This window comes from Megalobrama amblycephala, linkage group LG19 (genome assembly GCF_018812025.1).
Source record: "Megalobrama amblycephala isolate DHTTF-2021 linkage group LG19, ASM1881202v1, whole genome shotgun sequence".
Lineage (NCBI taxonomy): Eukaryota > Metazoa > Chordata > Actinopteri > Cypriniformes > Xenocyprididae > Megalobrama > Megalobrama amblycephala.
The window spans coordinates 39,307,508-39,329,980 of NC_063062.1; the positions used below are offsets into that span (position 1 = coordinate 39,307,508).

The window sequence follows — 22,473 nt, forward strand, 5'->3', positions numbered from 1 at the left end:
TCGAAAATCAAAGCCATAAATCTAAAGAAGTTGTGTTCCAAATTTGAGGTTGATATATCAAAAAATTAGCTTTCCATACATCCATACCAACACACCCACACCTATAGCTGCATAATGTATCCAATTGGCTCTAATACGCAGAAGCAGACTTTATAGGCCAAACCTGAATAAATGGCACCATCTGGTAAAAAATAGTAAAAAATAAATTTTGAAGCTTTGCAAACAACATGAAAGCCTATTAACAAAGATTTTATCATTTTATAGTTAAATGGCCCTGGGATTAAAAATGGCAGTGGGGACATTTTTGTCCTCAAGGTCCTGAGTGTAACTATTTTGTGTACCTAGTGTAAAATAGATTTATTAAAGGAAATGGGGGTGAAATAGTAAAATTCCAATAAAAATACACACCTGAAAAAAAAAAAAAACTAAACTGAAAAAGACAAAAATGTCTTTTAAGGTCCATAAGGTCGCACAAGGGTTAAAAAAGTAAGTTACCTGGTTGCCTTAAAACTTTGAGTTCATTGAAATTAAAAATTTGAGTTAATACAATGAAGGAGATTGGTTTAATAAATAGAAACTCAAAATAATGTGATCTGAACCACATTAATTACCTAAGTTGTACAACAAAATGTTGTGATAACAAATCATGAAAATACAGGGAGTGCAGAATTATTAGGCAAGTTGATTTTCTGATCATATTTTTTTCCCAAGCACATTTTACCAATTCCAATCCACATCAATCTTAATAACTACTATTAATATTGTTTTTAATCATTTATAAGTGATATATAATTGTTCATGAAGGCTGGAAATGAAAAATGCCTTATATTCAGGTGTGCAGAATTATTAGGCAAGTTTTCTTTTACAGGCAAAATGAGCCAAAAAAGAGATTTAACTCAGACTGAAAAGTCAAAAATTATTAAATACTCATGAGAAGGACGCAATACTAATGCAATACTAGAAATTGCAAAGTTAAAGCATGACCAAGGGACAGCAAAATGCTCATTGGGTCAGCGGGGTCAGACAAAAACAGGTGGAAAAGAAAAGACACATGTTAACTGCAAAATAATTAAGAATTATGTGTGAAACCATCAGGAACCCTTTAGTCTCCAGCGCCACCATTTTCCAGAACTGCAACCTACCTGGAGTCTCCAGAAGTGCAAGGTCTCAGGATCTCAGAGACTTAGGTTAGCTAAAGAATCCTAAAAAATGACCCGCACTTGATAAGAATCACAAGCTGAAGTGTTATAAAATACATGAAGACTGGGTTTTTATAGGCCTTATAGACAGACAGCTTGAGAGTGACTCCTGAAGGACCAGCACCACATCCTCTTGTACCACTGTTTGAAGAATTTATCTTCCAGAATCTGGCAGTAAGTTTTGGAAGATCATTTTTAGTCCATCTCTGCAAGACAGACATTTCAGGATAAGAGATGGACTAAAAGTGAACTCAAACACCTTACTGCCAGATTCTGGATAAATTCTTCAAACAGTGGTACAAGAGGATGTGGTGCTGGTCCATCAGGAGTCATTCTCAAGCTGTCTGTCTATAAGCCCTATTAAAACCCAGTCTTCATGTATTTTATAACACTTCAGCTTGTGATTCTTATCAAGTGCAGGTCATTTTTTAGGATTCTTTAGCTAACCTAAGTCTCTGAGATCCTGACACCTTGCACTTCTGGAGATTCCAGGTAGGTTGCAGTTCTGGAAAATGGTGGCGCTGGAGACTAAAGGGTTCCTGATGGTTTCACACTTAATTCTTCACCTTAATTCTTAATTATTTTGCAGTTAACATGTGTCTTTTCTTTTCCACCTGATTTTGTATGACCCCGCTGACCCAATGAGCATTTTGCTGTCCCTTGGTCATGCTTTAACTTTGCAATTTCTAGTATTGCATTAGTATTGCGTCCTTCTCATGAGTATTTAATAATTTTTGACTTTTCAGTCTGAGTTAAATCTCTTTTTTGGCTCATTTTGCCTGTAAAAGCAAACCTGCCTAATAATTCTGCACACCTGAATATAAGGCATTTTTCATTTCCAGCCTTCATGAACAATTATATATCACTTATAAATGATTAAAAACAATATTAATAGTAGTTATTAAGATTGATGTGGATTGGAATTGGTAAAATGTGCTTGGGAAAAAAATATGATCAGAAAATCAACTTGCCTAATAATTCTGCACTCCCTGTATATATCTATTTTTTTTACAGTGTAGGCCTATTTGTTTGTCCACATGTCCTGTGCGGGGCTCCATAGTATGCTGTCAAAAATAATTTGAATCATACCTGTTTGTTAAACCAACAAAAAAACATTCTCAGAGAAATGCACTTACAATGGAAGTCTGTGGAGACTCTTTTGCGCTATAGATTTTCAGTGTAAGCGCATACTTGTCAACTTAATATTAAGTTAAATTTAAATTATTTTCTGGTGTATTTAACCAGGAACATCTTCTCTTTAGCATGCAAGTCTATTTTTGAGTTAACAACTTGCTGAAAGTGTATGTATAGACTTTATTGACATACGTGTGGCTGTTTTCAAATAAAGGCTGTTGACGTCAAAGTCACCGTACGCAAATTTTATTTTGAAAAGATAAATACATTCAGGTATACCGTGACAGACTGGATACAGTTGTGTGCCTTCAACGCTGATATTAAAACACATTACTATTATGTTACTATGCGGAGAAAACCATAATGCCACCAGATTTCACATTTACACGTCAACTTTTACGTGACAAAACTGTACTTGTACTTTAAATATAGTTCTTTTATAGTCCATACTTTTATATTCAAACGTTTACAGTGGTGCTGTAATCCTGTCTGTCCACGCGTCTTTGCAATCGTAAAACCGAAAACTTATATTTCCATTTGCAGCCCAAAGGTACAATAGCTCACAATCTAGACTATTTACATCTAGCCAAAATAAAATCTCTTAAATAACACAAATACTAAACATAGAATTCAGTCTCAGAGGTACAATAAAATGACTGAACGTGTTCGCCAATGTAAACTTAAAACAACAAGTGTGGTTGGAATGGGATCTCACTATATTTCACTTTAAATACAAACATTTAAATATCTTTAAATCCCTACCCCAGAGCTCGCACGTCCATTATTCTTGATAAAAAGTCACGTTGTGCATTTGAAACGGTTTGTTGTACAGTAAAAATCTGCAAGCTACAAAACGTCAAGGCTGATCGGTTGGTTTAAACCATGTTCCTCTACGTTGGCCGGTAACTGGTGGATCTAAGTTTGCGTGCGCGTAAAGACAGGAACATGCTTAATTTAAAGGGAAAAATCGTCAAATCACAATCTATGCGATATGCGAATGTGCATCTATAGCACGTGTTTATGGACAAGGCATTTTTTCCTACAGTATATCCCAGAATTCCTGTTACCTAGCAAGGACATATACAAGTGTGACAGTGATGGAGGTATCGGAATAAAAGTTTGTAGTTTGTGTTGGTTGTAAGCTGTGAATCTTAATGAAGATATGGGATGTGCTGGTGATTAGAGATGGCACGTTCGGTACTAAGGAAGCCTCATGCTAAGGATTGTGGGATTGAGAGCCATGAATGCGTGTCTTGTAAACCTTGCTAACTTGTGATAAGCAGAGTTTCACAGCTGAGCTCTAGAAAAACGTGCCGATGTACAGTCGTGCCGGTGGTTGTGGATTGGTCTGTTGGATCTATGAGGCGTATGTTTACAGTTGAGAAAGTTGTGGTTGTGACGATGGGATGTTTGTTGGTGTTTTCACACTGGCTTCAGACTATATACGTGCTAGCACAGGACGGATATGTGGCGTCTCCAGCTCCTGGTCTGTAGATGGGTGGCGCTCTAGCGCTTGGTCTTCAGTATCCAGTCAAACAGGCTGGGCACTGGCCGCCCTCTCTGCTCCAGGTCCTGGTGGAGTTGACAGAACTGAGCCACAGCGCTGAACAAGTCACCAACACGCCAAGCCTTCTGACCTGCCAACTGCACCACTCTGTGGAACTGAGAAACAAACACACGCTGTTCAGTTCTTCATGCAGACGACTGCTGAGCCATGATCGTTCTTCTCAACGGTCGGTGCGGTTAGGGGCTGTTCACATAGAAGGCATTTTTGCATTCTACTGCACTGCTTTTCCATTGGTTTTCTATAGAAACATGCTAGATGGGGTGTTTGACTGTTGTGCTCGTGACTTGCATCTTTTAGAATGTGCATGAACCAGCATTCTAAAAATGTGGCAATCAAGTTAAAAGAAGTTCAACTTTTAAGAAAAGGGCATCTACACTATGGAAGCTTGTTTCCATGAAATAAAACATAAAATGTAATTGCGACTTTTTATCTCACACTTCTGACTTTTTTTCTCGCAACTGCGAGTTTATATCTCACAATTCTGACTTTTTTTCTTAGAATTGCGAGATATAAACTCAGAGTTGCGAGTTATAAAGTCAGAATTGTGTGATATAAAGTCGCAACTGCCTGTTATAATGCCTAACTGTGAGGGGAAAAAAGACTGACATTTTCTCATAATTGCAATTTTGACTTTATATCACACAATTCTGACTTTATTTCTCACAATTCTGACTTTATATCTCAATTTTGACTTTATAATTAGCAAATTTTGACTAACATGCAATTCTGACTTTGTCTCACAATTCTGACTTTATAACACACAATTCTGACTTCATAACTCACAATTCTGACTTTATATCTCAATTTTGACTATAATTAGCAATTCTGACTTTTTTTCTTAGAATTGCGAGATATAAACTCAGAGTTGCGAGTTATAAAGTCAGAATTGCGTGATATAAAGTCACAATTGCCTGTTATTATGCCCAATTGTGAGGGAAAAAAGACTGACATTTTCTCATAATTGCAATTTTGACTTTATATCACACAATTCTGACTTTATTTCTCACAATTCTGACTTTATATCTCAATTTTGACTTTATAATTAGCAAATTTTGACTAACATGCAATTCTGACTTTGTCTCACAATTCTGACTTTATAATTCACAATTCTGACTTTATATCTCAATTTTGACTTTATAATTCGCAATTTTGACTTTATATCATTAAATTTTGACTTTATAACTCATAATTCTGACTTTATATCTCAATTTTGACTTTATATCTCAATTTTGACTTCATAATTCGCAATTTTGACTTTATAACATTAAATTTTGACTTTATAACTCATAATTCTGACTTTATATCTCAATTTTGACTTTATAACTCATAATTCTGACTTTATATCTCAATTTTGACTATAATTAGCAATTGTGACTTTATAACTTGCAATTCTGACTTTATATCTCAATTTTGACTTTATAACACAATTTTGACTTTATAACATGTAATTTTGACTTTATAACTCACAATTTTGACTTTATATCTCAATTTTGACTATAATTAGCAATTCTGATTTTATAACTTGCAATTCTGACTTTATATCTCAATTTTGACTTTATAACACACAATTTTGAGTTTATAACTCGCAATTTTGACTTTATACCTCGTAATTCTGACTTTATAACATGCAATTTTGACTTTATAACTCATAATTCTGACTTTATATCTCAATTTTGACTATAATTAGCAATTGTGACTTTATAACTTGCAATTCTGACTTTATATCTCAATTTTGACTTTATAACACAATTTTGACTTTATAACATGTAATTTTGACTTTATAACTCACAATTTTGACTTTATATCTCAATTTTGACTATAATTAGCAATTCTGATTTTATAACTTGCAATTCTGACTTTATATCTCAATTTTGACTTTATAACACACAATTTTGAGTTTATAACTCGCAATTTTGACTTTATACCTCGTAATTCTGACTTTATAACATGCAATTTTGACTTTATAACTCATAATTCTGACTTTATATCTCAATTTTGACTATAATTAGCAATTGTGACTTTATAACTTGCAATTCTGACTTTATATCTCAATTTTGACTTTATAACACAATTTTGACTTTATAACTCGTAATTCTGACTTTATATCTCAATTTTGACTTTATAATTCACAATTTTGACTTTATAATATGTAATTTTGACTTTATAACTCACAATTTTGACTTTATATCTCAATTTTGACTATAATTAGCAATTCTGATTTTATAACTTGCAATTCTGACTTTATATCTCAATTTTGACTTTATAACACACAATTTTGACTTTATAACACGCAATTTTGACTTTATAACTCGCAATTCTGACTTTATATCTCAATTTTGACTATAATTAGCAATTCTGACTTTATACTGTAACTTGCAATTCTGACTTTATATCTCAATTTTGACTTTATAACATACTTCTGAATTTATAACTTGCAATTGCAAGTTTAAATCTCGCAATTCTGAAAAAAAGTCAGAATTGTGAGATAAAAAGGACGCTACATTAGGGTGACAATGGTTTATTTTATTCAGTTCTTATATATATGGGCTAGTATGAATGATAAAAAAAATAGCACCAACTCCACTGTCTTCTACCATTTCAAAATTCACATTTGAGGTATGACTGTGTAATTTGTGTTGTCGAACAAAATGTGAAAGTCTCCTCAGGTGATGTTAACCACCAACCTTATTTTACTCACAAATCGAAAACTGCTATTCTAAAAACCCATTAGACATTCCTGAGGGAATCCAAGCTAATTCTTTCTCAGGTTTGAGGACTAGAGTCTGAACAGCTCTATACCCCTGGAGCCTTGCTGAAGGGCACAATGATGATGGTTTGTGCCTCGTTCCTCTGCAGGGCTCAAATCAAATGTCAGAGCACTACACTGCCTCCATATACACTTCATCCTGTATTTCCTAAAAATAGTATATGAAACAGTATGTAATATACAGTGTTAAAATGCTTTGAAATTGTAATATGCAACACAATAGACACAAACTGATTGCATTCAAGTTGTATGTTTTCATTAGTACCATGAGAATCATAACTCCTGAATGATTGTCAGTATACTAGCTGGCAGGATCTGAGAAAGTGTTTTATTTATTTATTTTTCCATTTATACTGTGGTATATGTTTATTGTTGTCATGTTGGTAACATTAAATGTTGAATTATTGCCAGGAACTGTAGAGAAACACTCACTCTCCCATATCTGGGCTGAATAACAGTAAAGTGAACTTGAACTAATGGCCCAGATCAATTCTGCAGGTCTTTTTTTAAAGGATTTTTTTTCTGATTCTGCAAGATGGATGTAAACTCTGTAAACATTGTTGCTTACATTTTATAAAGTATTAACTCTTATTCTGGAACTATAATCAAATTAGCTAAACATAGTGAGACTGTAGTATTTTATGAATGACTGGCGCTCCAGCTCTGCAGAAATCTGTGAGTTCCGCAAGCGCAAATTCCATCCAGACCTGGTTAGTTATTCTGACCTCCGTTTGCCCTCACCTTAGCGAGATTGTGCTCCGGGCTCTTTCTGAAGTAGAGAGCCGGCACGCCGAGCTCAGATGCAGCAATCCACTGGAGCGCTGCTCTTAGTTCTCCATCCACACACTCTGGTTCCAGGTCAAAGTTCAGCACCAGAAGCTCCCTTTGACAGCTGCTGCCGGCTGTGGACAAACCCGATGTGACTTCTGCCAGACAAAATGAAACCGGTTACTTTGAGACACTTCTGTGCAGGTTCCTCTTAATGAGATTTCTATAGATCTAATATGTTGCAAGCAGAATTTAAAGGAAAGAAAAATCATTTGAAGGTGTAGAATTGAGTAGCTCTATGTTTTATGCATGTTTTAACTACAGGTACATTTCTGAAGGAAGTGAGCAGTGCAAACCTCTCCACTACAATGCTACCGTATTATGGGTGGTTGCCAAGGTGTTGCTATGCTGTTGCTAAGGTGTTCTGAGTGGTTGTTAGGTGGTATGATATTCAGGTCTCTAGATATGGCTTGGGTTCCTCAGTCTTTATCAACAGTCGGTGCAGTTATTCCATCATTTCAGATACTGGAGATCTGTTAAAGGATTAGTCCACTTTTAAATAAACTTTTCCTGATAATTGACTCACCCCCATTTAATCCAAGTTGTCCATGTCTTTCTTTCTTCAGTCGAAAAGAAATTAAAGTTTTTGATGAAAACATTCCAGGATTATTCTCCATATAGTGGACTTCAATGGGCACCAAACAGTTGAAGGTCATAATTAGTTTCATTGCTGCTTCAAATTGTTCTACATGATCCCAGATGAGAAATAAGGGTCTTATCTAGAGAAACAATCACTCATTTTCTAAAAAAAAAAAATTAAACTTTTATACATTTTAACCATAAATGCTCATCTTGAACTAGCTTTCTTCTTCTTCTCTATTAGAATTCCAGCAGTGTAGACACTGCTAAGTGTATTACTGCCCTCCACAGGTCAAAAACTAATTTTGACCTTCAACTGTTTGGTGCCCATTGAAGTCCACTATAAAGAAAAATCCTGTAATGTTTTCATCAAAAACTTTAATTTCTTTTCGACTGAAGAAAGAAAGACATGGACAACTTGGATGACATCGGGGTGAGTAAATTATCAGGAAAAGTTTATTTAAAAGTGAACTAATCCTTTAAAGTCACTGTGAAATCAAAATGGACAATTCTTATTACTTTAATCAGAATAACTTCCCCTCCCTCTTGCAGCGACTTCTCTTCTCTGATGATGTGTTTACATATGTGAGGGCGGGGCAACCTGTCACTCACATGAGATCCACCAATAGCAAACCACATCCATCCAATCAATTCCCCATGGACAAAATCTAGCCCCGCCCTACATTTTTTCTTGTTCCAGAAGCCGCTTCGCTTGAATAGACAAAACAATAGGGAAGAGAAGACAATTGCAACTTCCGTTTCATGCTGACTTTATATGATGCTTGCTACATAACTAAAGTTATTAATAATGAGTTACCTACCATCTTAAGTGAAATAATGACTTTTCAACAATATCTGGTGATGGCCGATTTCAAAACACTGCACAAATCTTTTGTTTCAGCGGTTCAGAGTGCCAAAGTCACATGATTTCAGCAGTCTGGCAGTTTGACACGATCCGAACCACTGATTCGAAATAAAAGATTCGAAGCAGTGTTTTGAAATCGGCCATCACTAGATATTGTTGAAAAGTCGTTATTTAGTTTTTTTGGTGCACACAAAGTATTCTTGTCGCTTTATAATCTTAAGGTTGAACCACTGTAGTCACACGAACTGATTTAAATATGTTTTTCAGTGTATTTCAGTGGCATTGCTGCCTCACTGAGCCATCAGATTTCATCAAAAATATCTTAATTTGTGTTCCGAAGATGAACGAAGGTCTTACGGATGTGGAACGACAGAGTTAGTTTTATGACCATCTCTGTACAGACTAACAGAGTGCATTTTTTGTTGTTGTTTTACAAAGTTTAGTTCATCTAAGTGAAGAAAGTGATCTATCTGTAAGATATACAAGAAGACTTGTTTGACTATTTGACTATAAGATATCAAATTGTCATTGAGCTGTCATCAAATATTTGATAAGTTTTAACTTTATTTATTTATTTATTTTTATAATTACTTTTCTGTATAAATGTATTTATTCAACTACTGGAGTACCCTAATTTTGTTTTGTATTTCCTAACGGAGACACTATATTTGCACATTTTAGAGAGAACAGAAGACTGAAAGACTTTCTTGACTTGTTTCATTGCATGAGCCGGTGAGCTGTCGTCAGATGACTGATGATCTCATGCAACTTCAGGATTAGTAATTTTCAGGAAGGTTAATTAAATGCTCATTACATTTTGGTTGCATTTGTGAGTTCTGGTTGTGTAAAATAGTCACATAATATCGTAATATTGACATAATAATTGCAGACCCCTCAATCTAAACAATTTGTATTGCAGCGTGTTTTGAGATATCAGCAAACCAGATTGTATCTTGATGAACATCCGGTTTACAGTTACACTTCTAGTATTGTAGGGTGACCATATGTGCCATTTTCCCAGGACGCGTCCTGTCCAGGATTTCTAAATTGCCTAAAATGGCCTGAGCCCTTGCCTCTTTAATCGTGAAAGTGGTCATATCGATGTGCCCCCTGAACGCGATTTCTAAAAGGAGGTCTGTGCAAGCCACTGTTCTTATTGACAGTCTTCATGCAATGCATTAAAATGCTGTCGTATTTGCAATGCTTTGACCGTTCTCTGTAGATCCAGCCTTCTCGCAAGCCACGATTGGTCGATTATGTATAATGCACGCTATTGGTAAAATAATTTAATCATTACCTTCCGCAAATATGAAAACAAAACCAAAACTACATTTTATGCAACTTAAAAAACCTGGACAGGATGTGTCCTGGGAAAATGACACATATGGTCACCCTATAGCAGTGGTCGCCAATCATTGTTCGATCTTTATCATTGTTCCAGTAGCTCGCGAAAATAACAGAAATGAGTACAAAAATACATTACATTTCTCCAGTCTTTGTACTGTATTTTTGTATTTATTTTTATGTTATTTTCTGGAGCTACTGGGACAGACAGATAAAGGTAAATAGCCCACATTATGTCTGAGTCTGTAAACGGTTGTAAACAAGAGGCCAGAGACGCTGAAAGACGGACGCGAAAAGGAGACAATTCTGTAGCAGGCAGAGCTGCTCACTGTTCACGATGCTCGAAATATAGGAAGAAAATATAAATATTGAATTGGGGATGAGGGATTATGAATTCAAAAGGAGATCAGTCTTCAGGAAGATTTCGATGGCAATGCCATTTTATTTTCCTCTTACCTCCGAATAAAGTAGCTAATTATTAGCGCATTTGCTTTGTTTACAAGGGTAACGAAGGAAACGCTGTATCACTGCTACACCATAAGCGCCACCTGCTGTCAGAGTGAATCTGCGTCTCATTCAGCCTGCTGTTTTTGTTTCATGCTTTTTTTGTGTGTAGCATTTATAATTTCACAAAGATAAAATCAGACCGTTCTGTTTTTGCTTTAAATCTTGAAATTAAATCTAATTCAAATAAAAAACAACTGCTCATGTAACGTGCGTAGCATCTTTGTTTGAATTGTGATTAAAAAGCAGTGGTTCCCTCTAATATGAAATGGCTATGTATTTTTGTTTATTATAATAATATTAATAATAAATATCTGCAACCAGTATCAGAATCGGCCAATTTGCTTGTAAAAATAAATAAATAAATCAGAATCTACATTGACCACGAAAAAAATACTAAATACAATCTGGGCTGTCTTTTTCTATCAAGTAGATCTTGTCTTTCAAAAAGGTCGAGGTCAGGGATCTTGGGCTTAAAAAGGTTGGTGACCACTGCCCTATAGTATTGTGCATTTTAGTGCATTTAGTGTTCACACTTGGCAGGTTTGGTTTGATTAAAACGAACTCTGGTGTGATTGCTCTGTTAGTGCGGTTCATTTGAATAAGCGTGAACACTGCCATCTGAACCCTGGTGCCCACCAAACAAACAGACCGAGACCTACATTTTTTTAGGATGTCTCGGTCCGCTTCCAAACAAACTCTGGTGCGATTTGACTGAACGAATGAATGCAACACCAACCAAAGACATCTAAACCAGTGGTTCCCAACCACATTCCTGGGTACCAACACTGCACATTTTCAATCAAGCACACCTGATTAAGGTTATCAGCTCATTAGTATATTATATGATATATATTAAGGACACATTCAATGCAAAGCAAATGTATCCAACTGTTGATATGTCAACTGAAAGTCTATGTATTAATGTAATATTGTCGCAAAGTATGCAATTTCATATTTTAGTGGTATATAATCCTCCCTCGGCATGCACTGCAACGCTCTGTGAAAACTTGGATGCGATGTTTAAAAACTTTAAGCACAAAAATGAGGTGCTTGTCTTCGGTGATTTTAATATAAATTGGATAGACAAACACTGCAGGAAAAAACTTAAAAATCTTGCATCCAAACATGATTTTATTCAAATGATTGAAACCCCTACGCGTATTACCAGGAATACTCAGACACTAATAGATTTAATTTTCGCTAACAAACCTGACAGAATCATAAAAACATATAATTTAGTTACTGGTCTATCTGACCATAATATGATTTTAATTGCAAGAAAACTGACAAAGAAAAGAATGACTAGATTTTTAAATCCAAATCGGTACCTGTTTAAACTTGAAATCCCTCGTAAAAACCAGACTGAATTTGAGAATGAGTTAAAGGGTGTTAACTGGGATGAGCTTCAACAATATGATCAAGTAAACGATTGCTGTAATAAGCTTTTATGTCCACTATTGAGAGTATTGTAGATAAATACATTAAAAAGCTAAAGAAATCCCAGAGAAAATTTCAGTTACCATGGATGAACGATAATATTCGAAAGCTGATGAAAAGGAGAGACCTTGCCTTGAAAACTTTTATTAAGACCCGAAGGGACACTGATTTGAAACTATTTAAAGGTTTGCGTAACCAAGTTGTCAAAGAACTTAGAATGTCTAAATCAAATTATTATATCCAAGCTCTAACAGAGGCTAAAGGGAACGGCAAATTAATGTGGAAACAATTAAACAGCCTATTAAATCCAAAGGGTAACACCACCCAAACAAAATATGAACTTAAAATGGGTGAACACACCATCACTGATAATGCACAAGTTTCTAATGAATTCAATAACTTTTTCATACAATCTGTTAACAACCTAGCATCAAGCTTTCCATGCTGTAACGATATAGGCCTAACAACAGTAGACCTGCTTGAAGGTCAAGATAACTCATTCCAGCTTAGGGAAGTTGGTCAGACAGCTGTTCTGAAAGCTATACAGGACTTAAACACCACCTTCTCAAAAGATATTTTTAATTTAGATACAGCTTTTCTTAAAAAATATAGCAGCATTCTGGTCCAGCCTCTCACTTATCTTGTTAATATCTCCATTAAATCTGGGCAATTCCCAGATGGGTGGAAAAATGCTCTAGTAATACAGTTCTAAAAATCTAGTAATGAAAAAATTTCCTGTAATTATAGACCTATCAGTCTTCTCCCAGCTTTTTCTAAAGTTTTAGAGAAGATTGTTTCAGAACAACTTATGCATTATCTTGAGACAAACCAGTATCTGAGTCCTCTGCAATTTGGATTCAGGCACAACCATTCCACAGAATCTGCAATCTGTCTATTAACTGAAAATATCAAACAATCACTTGACCAGGGAAATGTAGCTGGTGCTGTGTTTCTAGATTTAAAAAAAGCATTCGATACAGTAAATCATAATATATTAATTTCTAAATTAGCTAAGTTCAATTCATCCAAAAAAACATTGTCCTGGTTTGAATCATATTTAAAGGGATGTGAACAGTGTGTTGTGATTAATAGTGTGAGATCCACTTTTCTTAAAATAAAAACAGGTATTCCTCAGGGCACGGTCTTGGGACCCATACTCTTCAGTCTATACATTAATGACTTACCGGATGTAGTATGTCCAGATATAGATCTACTGATGTATGCAGATGACACAGTGGTGTATGCATCTGCTGATACATGTATCTCTGTGGCTGACAAACTTAATACTAATTTAGAAAGAATATCATCTTGGCTGGCCTCATCTTGTTTAACTTTAAATACTAAAAAAAACAAACTCTGTCTGCTTTTCCATTCAAAAACTACCTCCAACACAACTTTTGAACATAAAAATTAATGGGGAACTTATTGAACAAGTACCTGAAGTGAAGTATCTTGGAATAAATATAGATTATCAGTTGAATTTAAAAAGTCATATGAAGAAAATCTGTAAAACTATTAGGGCCATTTTAAGTTGTTTTATGATGATAAGAAACTGTCTGACACTTGACTGTGCTTTTATTTTTTTAAATTCTATGATTCTTTCACATATATCTTATGGCCTAACCACATGGTCCCAAGCTCATCAGTCATCAGTCAAAATCATAGAGTGTCTTTATAATCGAGCCTTGAAAGTTCTGGACAAGAAGAGAATAAGGTACCATCACTGCCAAATTCAAAGTAAATATAAAATTCTAAGTTTTGTTCATTTTATTTCTCTGCATCTGGTTAAACTGGTCTTCAAATGCTTAAATGATGTTGCTCCACTACCGCTTTGCAAAATAATAACAAGACAGCAAAGTATTAGATCCACCAGATCTAATTGTAACATCCCTTTTCGTAGAACATCATTTGCCCAGGTCGCTGTTTCAGTGAAGGGGGCAAAATTATGGAATGCTCTGCCAGATCATTTGAAATGTATCCCGACATTAGCCACTTTCAAAAAAAAAAATCAAATTGTGGTTAATTCAGGAACAACGTTGTTCTCATGTTTAGTCCTTTGATTTTGCCCTTTCTGTATATTTTTAATTCTTTTTTATTATTTTCTATTGTACTACATTTTTATTCTTATTCCTTCCTGGTTTTTTATTAATGTTGATGTTAATGTTAAACTGTATCGTTTTTTCTTTTTCTTTTTTTTTCTCCAAAAAGCCCTACTAGGGACAAGTGTTGTAAATTAGCTTTAAGCTAAAAACATTATGATACATGCATCAGATGACTGTCAAAGTTTATCTATGTTATTTGTATCTGTCCCTATCTAAATAAAACAAATTAAGTAGTTACTCAAAGATCTAAAATAGGTGTGTCAGACAAAGGAGACATGCAAAATGTGTAGTGTTGGTGGGCCTCCAGGAATGTGGTTGGGAACCACTGATCTAAATGAACCAAAAAGGACAGAATGCTCAAGAATACCCATTTCTTTTCATCATCAAGTTGCCCATTACAGTTCGGTACAAGCATCGGAAAAGCCATCTCCTTGCAGCAGATCTTCATTTTTGTGCAACGAAGGAAATCCTAGCACTGTTTTGACTCCTTTACACATTTTATAAGCTCTTCACAAGTTCTCAGCTGGTAACAACAATCACATTTAGCACAGCATACAGCATTGTTTTGGATGTTTGGTACGTTTCGCCACAAAATATACATGATAAAAGCTGTTTTTTGTTTTGTTTTGTATCTTTAGGTTTGGTGTTAAAAATGAAGTGTGAACGCTAAGCGAACCAGGACTAAATATATAATTTTCTTTTTTGATCCAGACCAAAAGAACCAAGTGTGAACACACCCTTAAATTCACATTATAAAGTCAAAAGCCAACATTTATGGGCGCACAACCCAATGTGAGTCGAGACCCTTACTTTAAAAGCGACTGTTCTACAGGAATGAGGATCAGTGCGAATGATAAAAAGCTCATGGGAAATAAAGAGAGGGCTTAAATATGCAGAGAGCCTACCGCCTCACTGCTAAACCCTATTGTTCTACAGGAAAGATGGGCTAAACTCTTCTCCCTCCCACTATTTTAGAGTTATATTCAAAAGTAACATTTTTTTTCCCATTTTTTAAAGAGCAAATCAAGCTGTTCTTTCTTTGCCTCGGTAATATTCATTTCATCATGACACCTCTATCCTCCTCCTCAGTGCTCCAAAAAAACGTAAAGATTTGTTCCAAAATTAATCTGTCCTCTGTTTTCTTGCTCTATCACACATCTTCCCATTTTAACACCCTCTCCTCATCGCTCCTTCTCTTTCCCAGCAGGATGATGCGTTGCCTGTCAGCTCTTGTGTCTGTGTGCCTGAACGTCTCTTTTGTTCTCCTGCATGTGAATGAGTCATTTGTGAGGTGTGAGTTTGTGTTGGCAATACAAAAGTCTTTTTAGCTTTCTCGCGCTCTCTCTCACTCACTCATTCAAGAGCGTCTGTCCATCTGCCAAAGACTAGAAGCACACTGAGCGATGAGGAGCAGAGGGCAAGTATGCTGCTGCTGCAGAAAGGCTGACTGTATGCTAATTCAGGACATGTACTGAAGATGTTACTCAGATAGAAGAAGTCAAAGATTAAAGGCCATTGAAAAGAACAACACAGAAGAAAAATGCATAAAGTCATGAGTAGAATCGTAGCAACCACAATAGGGCTGCACAGTGCCAATTTTTTATTTTTTTTTTAATAGTTTTAAAATTGAAAGGAAAGACTATTTTTAACCATTTGTCTGTGTGCCATTTGATTTCTGGAGCTTAGAACTAAGAACACGTACGATGAATCTAATGCTTTGCTATTACCAAATCCTGAGCATTTAAATATGGAGGAACAAACATGTAGAAAAAAATAAAAATAAATAAATAATAGAAAAATAAAGGAATAAATGACATGGTAAAACAAATATTAAAAAAAAAAATTTATATACAGTACAGTCCAAAAGTTTGGAACCACTAAGATTTTTAATGTTTTTAAAAGAAGTTTTGTCTGCTCACCAAGGCTACATTTATTTAATTAAAAATACAGTAAAAAACAGTAATATTGTGAAATATTATTACAATTTAAAATAACTGTGTACTATTTAAATATATTTGACAAAGTAATTTATTCCTGTGATGCAAAGCTGAATTTTCAGCATCGTTACTCCAGTCTTCAGTGTCACATGATCCTTCAGAAATCATTCTAATATGCTGATCTGCTGCTCAATAAACATTTAATATTATTTTCAATGTTGAAAACAGTTGTGTACTTTTTTTTTTCAGGATTCCTTGATGAATAGAAAGTTCAAAAGAACAGCATTTATCTGAAATACAAAGCTTCTGTAGCATTATACACTACCGTTCAAAAGTTTGGGGTCAGTAAGAATTTTTATTTTTATTTTTTTGAAAAGAAATTAAAGAAATGAATACTTTTATTCAGCAAGGATGCATTAAATCAATCAAAAGTGGCAGTAAAGACATTTATAATGTTACAAAAGATTAGATTTCAGATAAACACTGTTCTTTTGAACTTTCTATTCATCAAATAATCCTGAAAAAAAATATTGTACACAAATATTTTGTACAATTGTACACATTAAATGTTTCTTGAGCAGCAGATCAGCATATTAGAATGATTTCTGAAGGATCATGTGACACTGAAGACTGGAGTAATGATGCTGAAAATTCAGCTTTGATCACAGGAATAAATTACTTTGTCAAATATATTCAAATAGAAAACAGTTATTTTAAATTGTAATAATATTTCACAATATTACTGTTTTTTACTGTATTTTTAATTAAATAAATGTAGCCTTGGTGAGCAGACGAAACTTCTTTTAAAAACATTAAAAATCTTAGTGGTTCCAAACTTTTGGACTGTACTGTATATTTATAATTTTTAATTTATTTTTATTCTTTACAACTATTATTTACTTTATTATTTTTTTCATTTATTTATTTTATATTTGTTTATTAATGTGATCATTTATTGTTATATTTATTTATTCCCACATGTATTTATTTCCAGATTTATACATTTATTTATTTTTACTTTTTCGTGTGCAACATGTAAATTAGGGAGGCGGTCCTTGCGTAGCTCCAGCGCTTCATTGGTTGAGAACTCACATATAAGAGTCAGATCTAACTAAGAGATCAGAGTTTGACACAGGGCATGACAAATCAACCGAAGAGTTGTAAGTTATTTTCACTTATTCGCATTATGTTGAACTATTTTGTAGCGACCACGGTTTTCCAGAAACACAATCCAGCTATTTATGTGATTGTTCCTCATGGCATCGCCAGCAAGTCCGGAACCATCAACAACATCGTCATATTCTAGGTTGATGACACCTAGTGGATGGTAGGTTTGTAGACTAATGCCTGTGTTTGTTTTGTAATCACAGAGAAAATCCTGACTCTCAATAACTGATATGATCAGGGTTGCTTTCCCAACCAACCAATGGCTTCAATGAAGAATGGAACAATCCAGGGCTGCATTTTCCAAAAACATCATAAGCTTAAGTAGATCTTAGAGACCTTTAGTGCAATTGGTTTACGATCTATTTATGCTCACGATGCTTTTGGAAGTAAAGATTTTCTCTGTGATTACAAACTAAACACCTACCGTCCACTGGGTGTCATCAACCTAGAATATGACGAGGATTAGATCGAACCAAGCCATATCGTAATGCCTGTTTTATTTCACTGAATCATGCAGCCCTATTGCAAAGTTTGTTTTTAGCTTCAGTGGTCCAACATGTTAACTTCTGGCTCAGAAGCATCAAGCCCACTCACACTGGCCCCTCAGAGATTTGAGCTAAAAGTTATTTTAATACATTTAATAACTTCCAAAATCAAGTTATAGAGACCATCATGTCTTACATTTGCATGAAGAAAAACTAAAGTTGAAAAAGTATCTCATCTAGGGCACCAAGTGAGCCTCTTGTGCCCCCTCAAAAATGTCAATTCCTGACATGAAGTTCACTCTCGAGAAGAATATGTAAGATTTATGTAAACGATCAGACTGTCAGACAACGGCTTAGTTCAGACTGAATACATTAGCGCAGAAGTGTGAAGAGCAATGATAGCATGATTTCTTTTTAATTCCAAACAGAGCTGTGAAGTTCCAGTGATGTATCTTTAACTCTTTCCCCACCATTGATGGAATTTTCCAACTGACTGCAGTACTATAAGCCACGCCCCTACTGATTACGCCCGCTACAATGAAACAGCCATTCCAGAGCCCCTCCCTCTGGAATCGCTGATGTCGTCACTAGTACTTCAGTATTGCCACCTAGTGATAAGGCATACAGATTGTATAAAATAACAGACGGCGTAGTCATCCTGTTTGTTTTCATCAGTTTTTAAAGTATTTTAATTATGAAACTCTAGAGTAAATTTGATTTTTATGGAAGGGTTGGTTTAGGGTAAGATTTCAGTAAGGTTTTTAGCTATAATTACTAGTATGTCTGTATTAATTTAATAGTATAGTTTATTTTATGTTTTAATACTAACTGTTATTTCATACTTAAAAGGTTAGTTCACCCAAAAATGAAAATTCTGTCATTAATTACTCACCCTCATGTTGTTCCACACCTGTAAGATCTTCGTTCATCTTCATAACACAAATTAAGATATTTTTGATAAAATCTGATGGCTCAGTGGGGCTTCCATTGACAGCAAGATAATTTACACTTTCAATGCCCAGAAAGCTACTAAAGACATATTTAAAACAGTTCATGTGACTACAGTGGTTCAACCTTAATGTTATGAAGCAACAAGAATACGTTTTGTAAAAAATAACGACTTTATTCAACAATTTCTAGTGATTGGCGATTTCAAAACACTGCTTCATGAAGCTTCGAAGCTTTACAAATCTTTTGTTTCGAATCAGTGGTTCGGAGCATGTATCAAACTGCCAAAGTCACATGATTTCAGTAAACAAGGATTCATTATGTCATAAGTGTTTCGACATGTTTTGAAATTTCAATGGTTCACCACTGGGGGGGCGATGATCTCTGTCAACTAGCGATGGGCAGAGCGAGGCTTCGTGAAACACTGAAACACCCTGCATTCCATTCGGAAGGGCTCATCCCTATGCCCTAATCCCTTCAGAGGGTTTACCCTCCGGAGTGAGAGCTTCGAAGGGATGAAGGGTGTAGGGGTCAACAAAACTCTTCTTTTGGAACGCACTTCACACTCTAAAAAATGCTGGGTTAAAAACAACCCAAGTTGGGTTGAAAATGGACAAACCCAGCAATTGGGTTGTTTTAACCCAGCGGTAGGGTTATATATAATACTATATATATAGGTAAAATTGAACTCTGAGCCTCCTGTACCCATTCTGTGACATCAAACAACTTCCCTGTGCAAAGGATCATGGGGGCCCGAAGTGTCCATCAGTTGTACCCTTTGAAATCCTTCATTCTGAAGGGCCCTTTGAAGTGGCCCGTTTTGAGCACTTTCGTTTTGGAACGACCCTTCAATATGGCGGCCATGATTGTTTTCACTCCGAAGTGCCCTTCGGAGGGCGATATATCCCGTTTGGAACACACCGACAGTTGAAGCAAATGAGTCGAACTGTGTCGAGGCTTTGAAACAATCCAACCACCGTCTCCAAGGTGACACTTATTGGTATAACGTACATGATGTTTGTGCCAAGCAAGCAAGTGTGTGGGGGAGTGGATAGTGTTCTTGACTGGGTTTTGAATCCTGGTCAGAACAGTGCTTTCTATAAAAACTCATGCAAATAAACACCTTTTACAAATCCATTGCAAATGTTTTATTCAAAGTAAAATCTATAACTCATATAATAAGATTGAATATCAAGTTTATGTATAAAATGCCTTTTATCAATTTTCAGGGCTTGTTTTGTTTGTTCCATGGATGGCTCAGCTAAACAGGCCAATAAGAGACTATTAACTACTACTATTCTTTTTTAATTATAGGCCTACTAATGTCTAATTAAAATGTCTACAAATGTATAAAACTAATCAGAGATCAGGAAAAACTTTTGGACTTGATTCATGGGTTCACAGAGTGGTGAACCACAGAAATTTCGAAACGTTTTGAAACACTTATGACGTAACGAGCCTCGTTTACTGAAATCATGTGACTTTGGCAGTTTGATACATGCTCCGAACCACTGATTCGAAACAAAAGATTCGTAAAGCTTCGAAGCTTCATGAAGCAGTGTTTTGAAATCGCCCATCGCTAGAAATTGTTAAATAAAGTCATTATTTTGTTATTTTTGGAGCACAAAAAGTATTCTCGTTGCTTCATAACATTAAGGTTGAACCACTGTAGTCACATGGACAGTTGTAAATATGTCTTTAGCACCTTTCTGGGCATTGGAAGTCTAAATGAACTAGCTGTTAATGGAGGCCTCACTGAGCCATCGGATTTTATCAAAAATATCTTAATTTGTGTTCCGAAGATGAACGAAGATCTTAAAGGTGCCCAAGAACGTTCTTTCACAAGATGTAATATAAGTCTAAGGTGTCCCCTGAATGTGTCTGAAGTTTCAGCTCAAAATACCCCATAGATTTTTTTTAATTAATTTTTTTAACTGCCTATTTTGGGGCATCATTAACAATGCACTGATTTACACTCGGCGCCGCCCCCTTAAATCGCATGCTCCCTGCCACATGAGCTGTCGACTATATTACAGCGCATTTACAAAGTTCACACAGTTAATATAACCCTCAAATGGATCTTTACAAGATGTTCGTCATGCATGCTGTATGCATGCTTCGAATTATGTGAGTAAAGTATTTATTTGGATGTTAAAGTTTTATTCTGAGTGAATTTGAGGCTGTTCTCCGTGGCTAACGGCTATTGCTACACTGTTGGAGAGATTTATAAAGAATGAAGTTGTGTTTATGCATTATACTGACTGCAAGTGTTTAAAAAATGAAAATAGCGACGGCTCTTGTCTCCGTGAATACAGTAAGAAACGATGGTAACTTTAACCTCATTTAACAGTACATTAGCAACATGCTAACGAAACTTTTAGAAAGACAATTTACAAATATCAGTAAAAATATCATGCTATCATGGATTATGTCAGTTATTATTGCTCCATCTGCCATTTTTCGCTGTTGTTCTTGCTTACCTAGTCTGATGTTTCGGCTGTGTGCAGCTCCAGACGTTAACTGGCTGCCCTTGTCTAATGCCTTTCATAATGTTGGGAACATGGGCTGGCATTATGCAAATATTGGGGCGTACACCCCGACTGTTACGTAACAGTCGGTGTTATGTTGAGATTTGCCTGTTCTTCGGAGGCCGTTTAAACAAATGAGATTTATATAAGAAGGAGGAAACAATGGGGTTTGAGACTCACTGTATGTCTTTTCCATGTACTGAACTCTTGTTATTTAACTATGCCAAGATAAATTCAATTTTTGAATCAAGGGCACCTTTAAGGGTGTGGAACGACATGAGGGTAAGTAATTAATTACAGAAATTTTGGGTGAACTAAACCTTTAATAAGATTCAAAAGCAATAAAAGTTTGTCGTATAAACGTTTCATTCATAAAACATGAAATAATTTACTTCAAAAGATTGTTTTAGTCAATGACGTCCACCCCTGTTTCTTCGCGGGAGGCGAAGTAGGCGTTGTAGTAGGCGTAATTTGAAGGGGCGTGGTTTGTAGTACTGCAGGAGGTAAGCAGACCCTTCTCAAATTGTGTTTTCAATGTTATATGGTAGAGGGCACTATTATGCATCTTCTGACAGAGTACAGAATCTCTGGATCAAAACACAGGAAAAAAGGAGCAGAAACAAGCGATAAAAGCATTGCTTATGCACGTTGCAGTCTTTGAAAAAACTGCAATTTTCGCAGCTTTTTGTTCAAAATGTTGCCTTTTTTATGAAACTTTCCCACATTCAAGTGTTGATAAAAAAATAATGCATGAAACAATAATAAAATGTAATAAAACATTTCTTTGAAAAGCAAAGGCTCAGTTCTTTCTATTGATATATTGCATGTTTAAATACTCATACAACAAAATATTCTGAGGGCCATGAAAGTTTTGGGAAAATGATCAAAAACGCTGATGGTAGCTGGCAACTTAAAAAGGGGAAGGGGAAGAGTTAATTCAAATATGTATGTGTGCTCGTAGAGGGCTGTAAGAGGACATATCACTCACCATCCGCTTGGTCCTGACAGTGCGAAGCCTTCCTCTCTCTCTCCTCACTGCAAACAGAGACACTATCATTATCATGCTTTATAGAGCAATG

At 35.4% G+C, this 22,473-nt stretch overlaps 1 protein-coding gene across 4 annotated transcripts in view; it reads right to left on the reverse strand.

The window, feature by feature from the left end:
- Positions 1-2,563: 2,563 nt before the first annotated feature.
- LOC125254117 (SPHK1 interactor, AKAP domain containing) overlaps positions 2,564-22,473 on the reverse strand; it is a 94,550-nt gene continuing 74,640 nt past the window's right edge. For all 4 annotated transcript variants that reach the window (XM_048168559.1, XM_048168556.1, XM_048168558.1 and 1 more), the window contains 3 exons: positions 22,383-22,429; positions 7,409-7,593; positions 2,564-3,995 (listed from right to left, as the gene is read on the reverse strand). In XM_048168559.1, the coding sequence (XP_048024516.1) occupies positions 3,840-3,995; positions 7,409-7,593; positions 22,383-22,429 (388 nt within the window). In that variant the 3' untranslated portion in view covers positions 2,564-3,839. The remainder of the gene's footprint in view (positions 3,996-7,408; positions 7,594-22,382; positions 22,430-22,473) is intronic.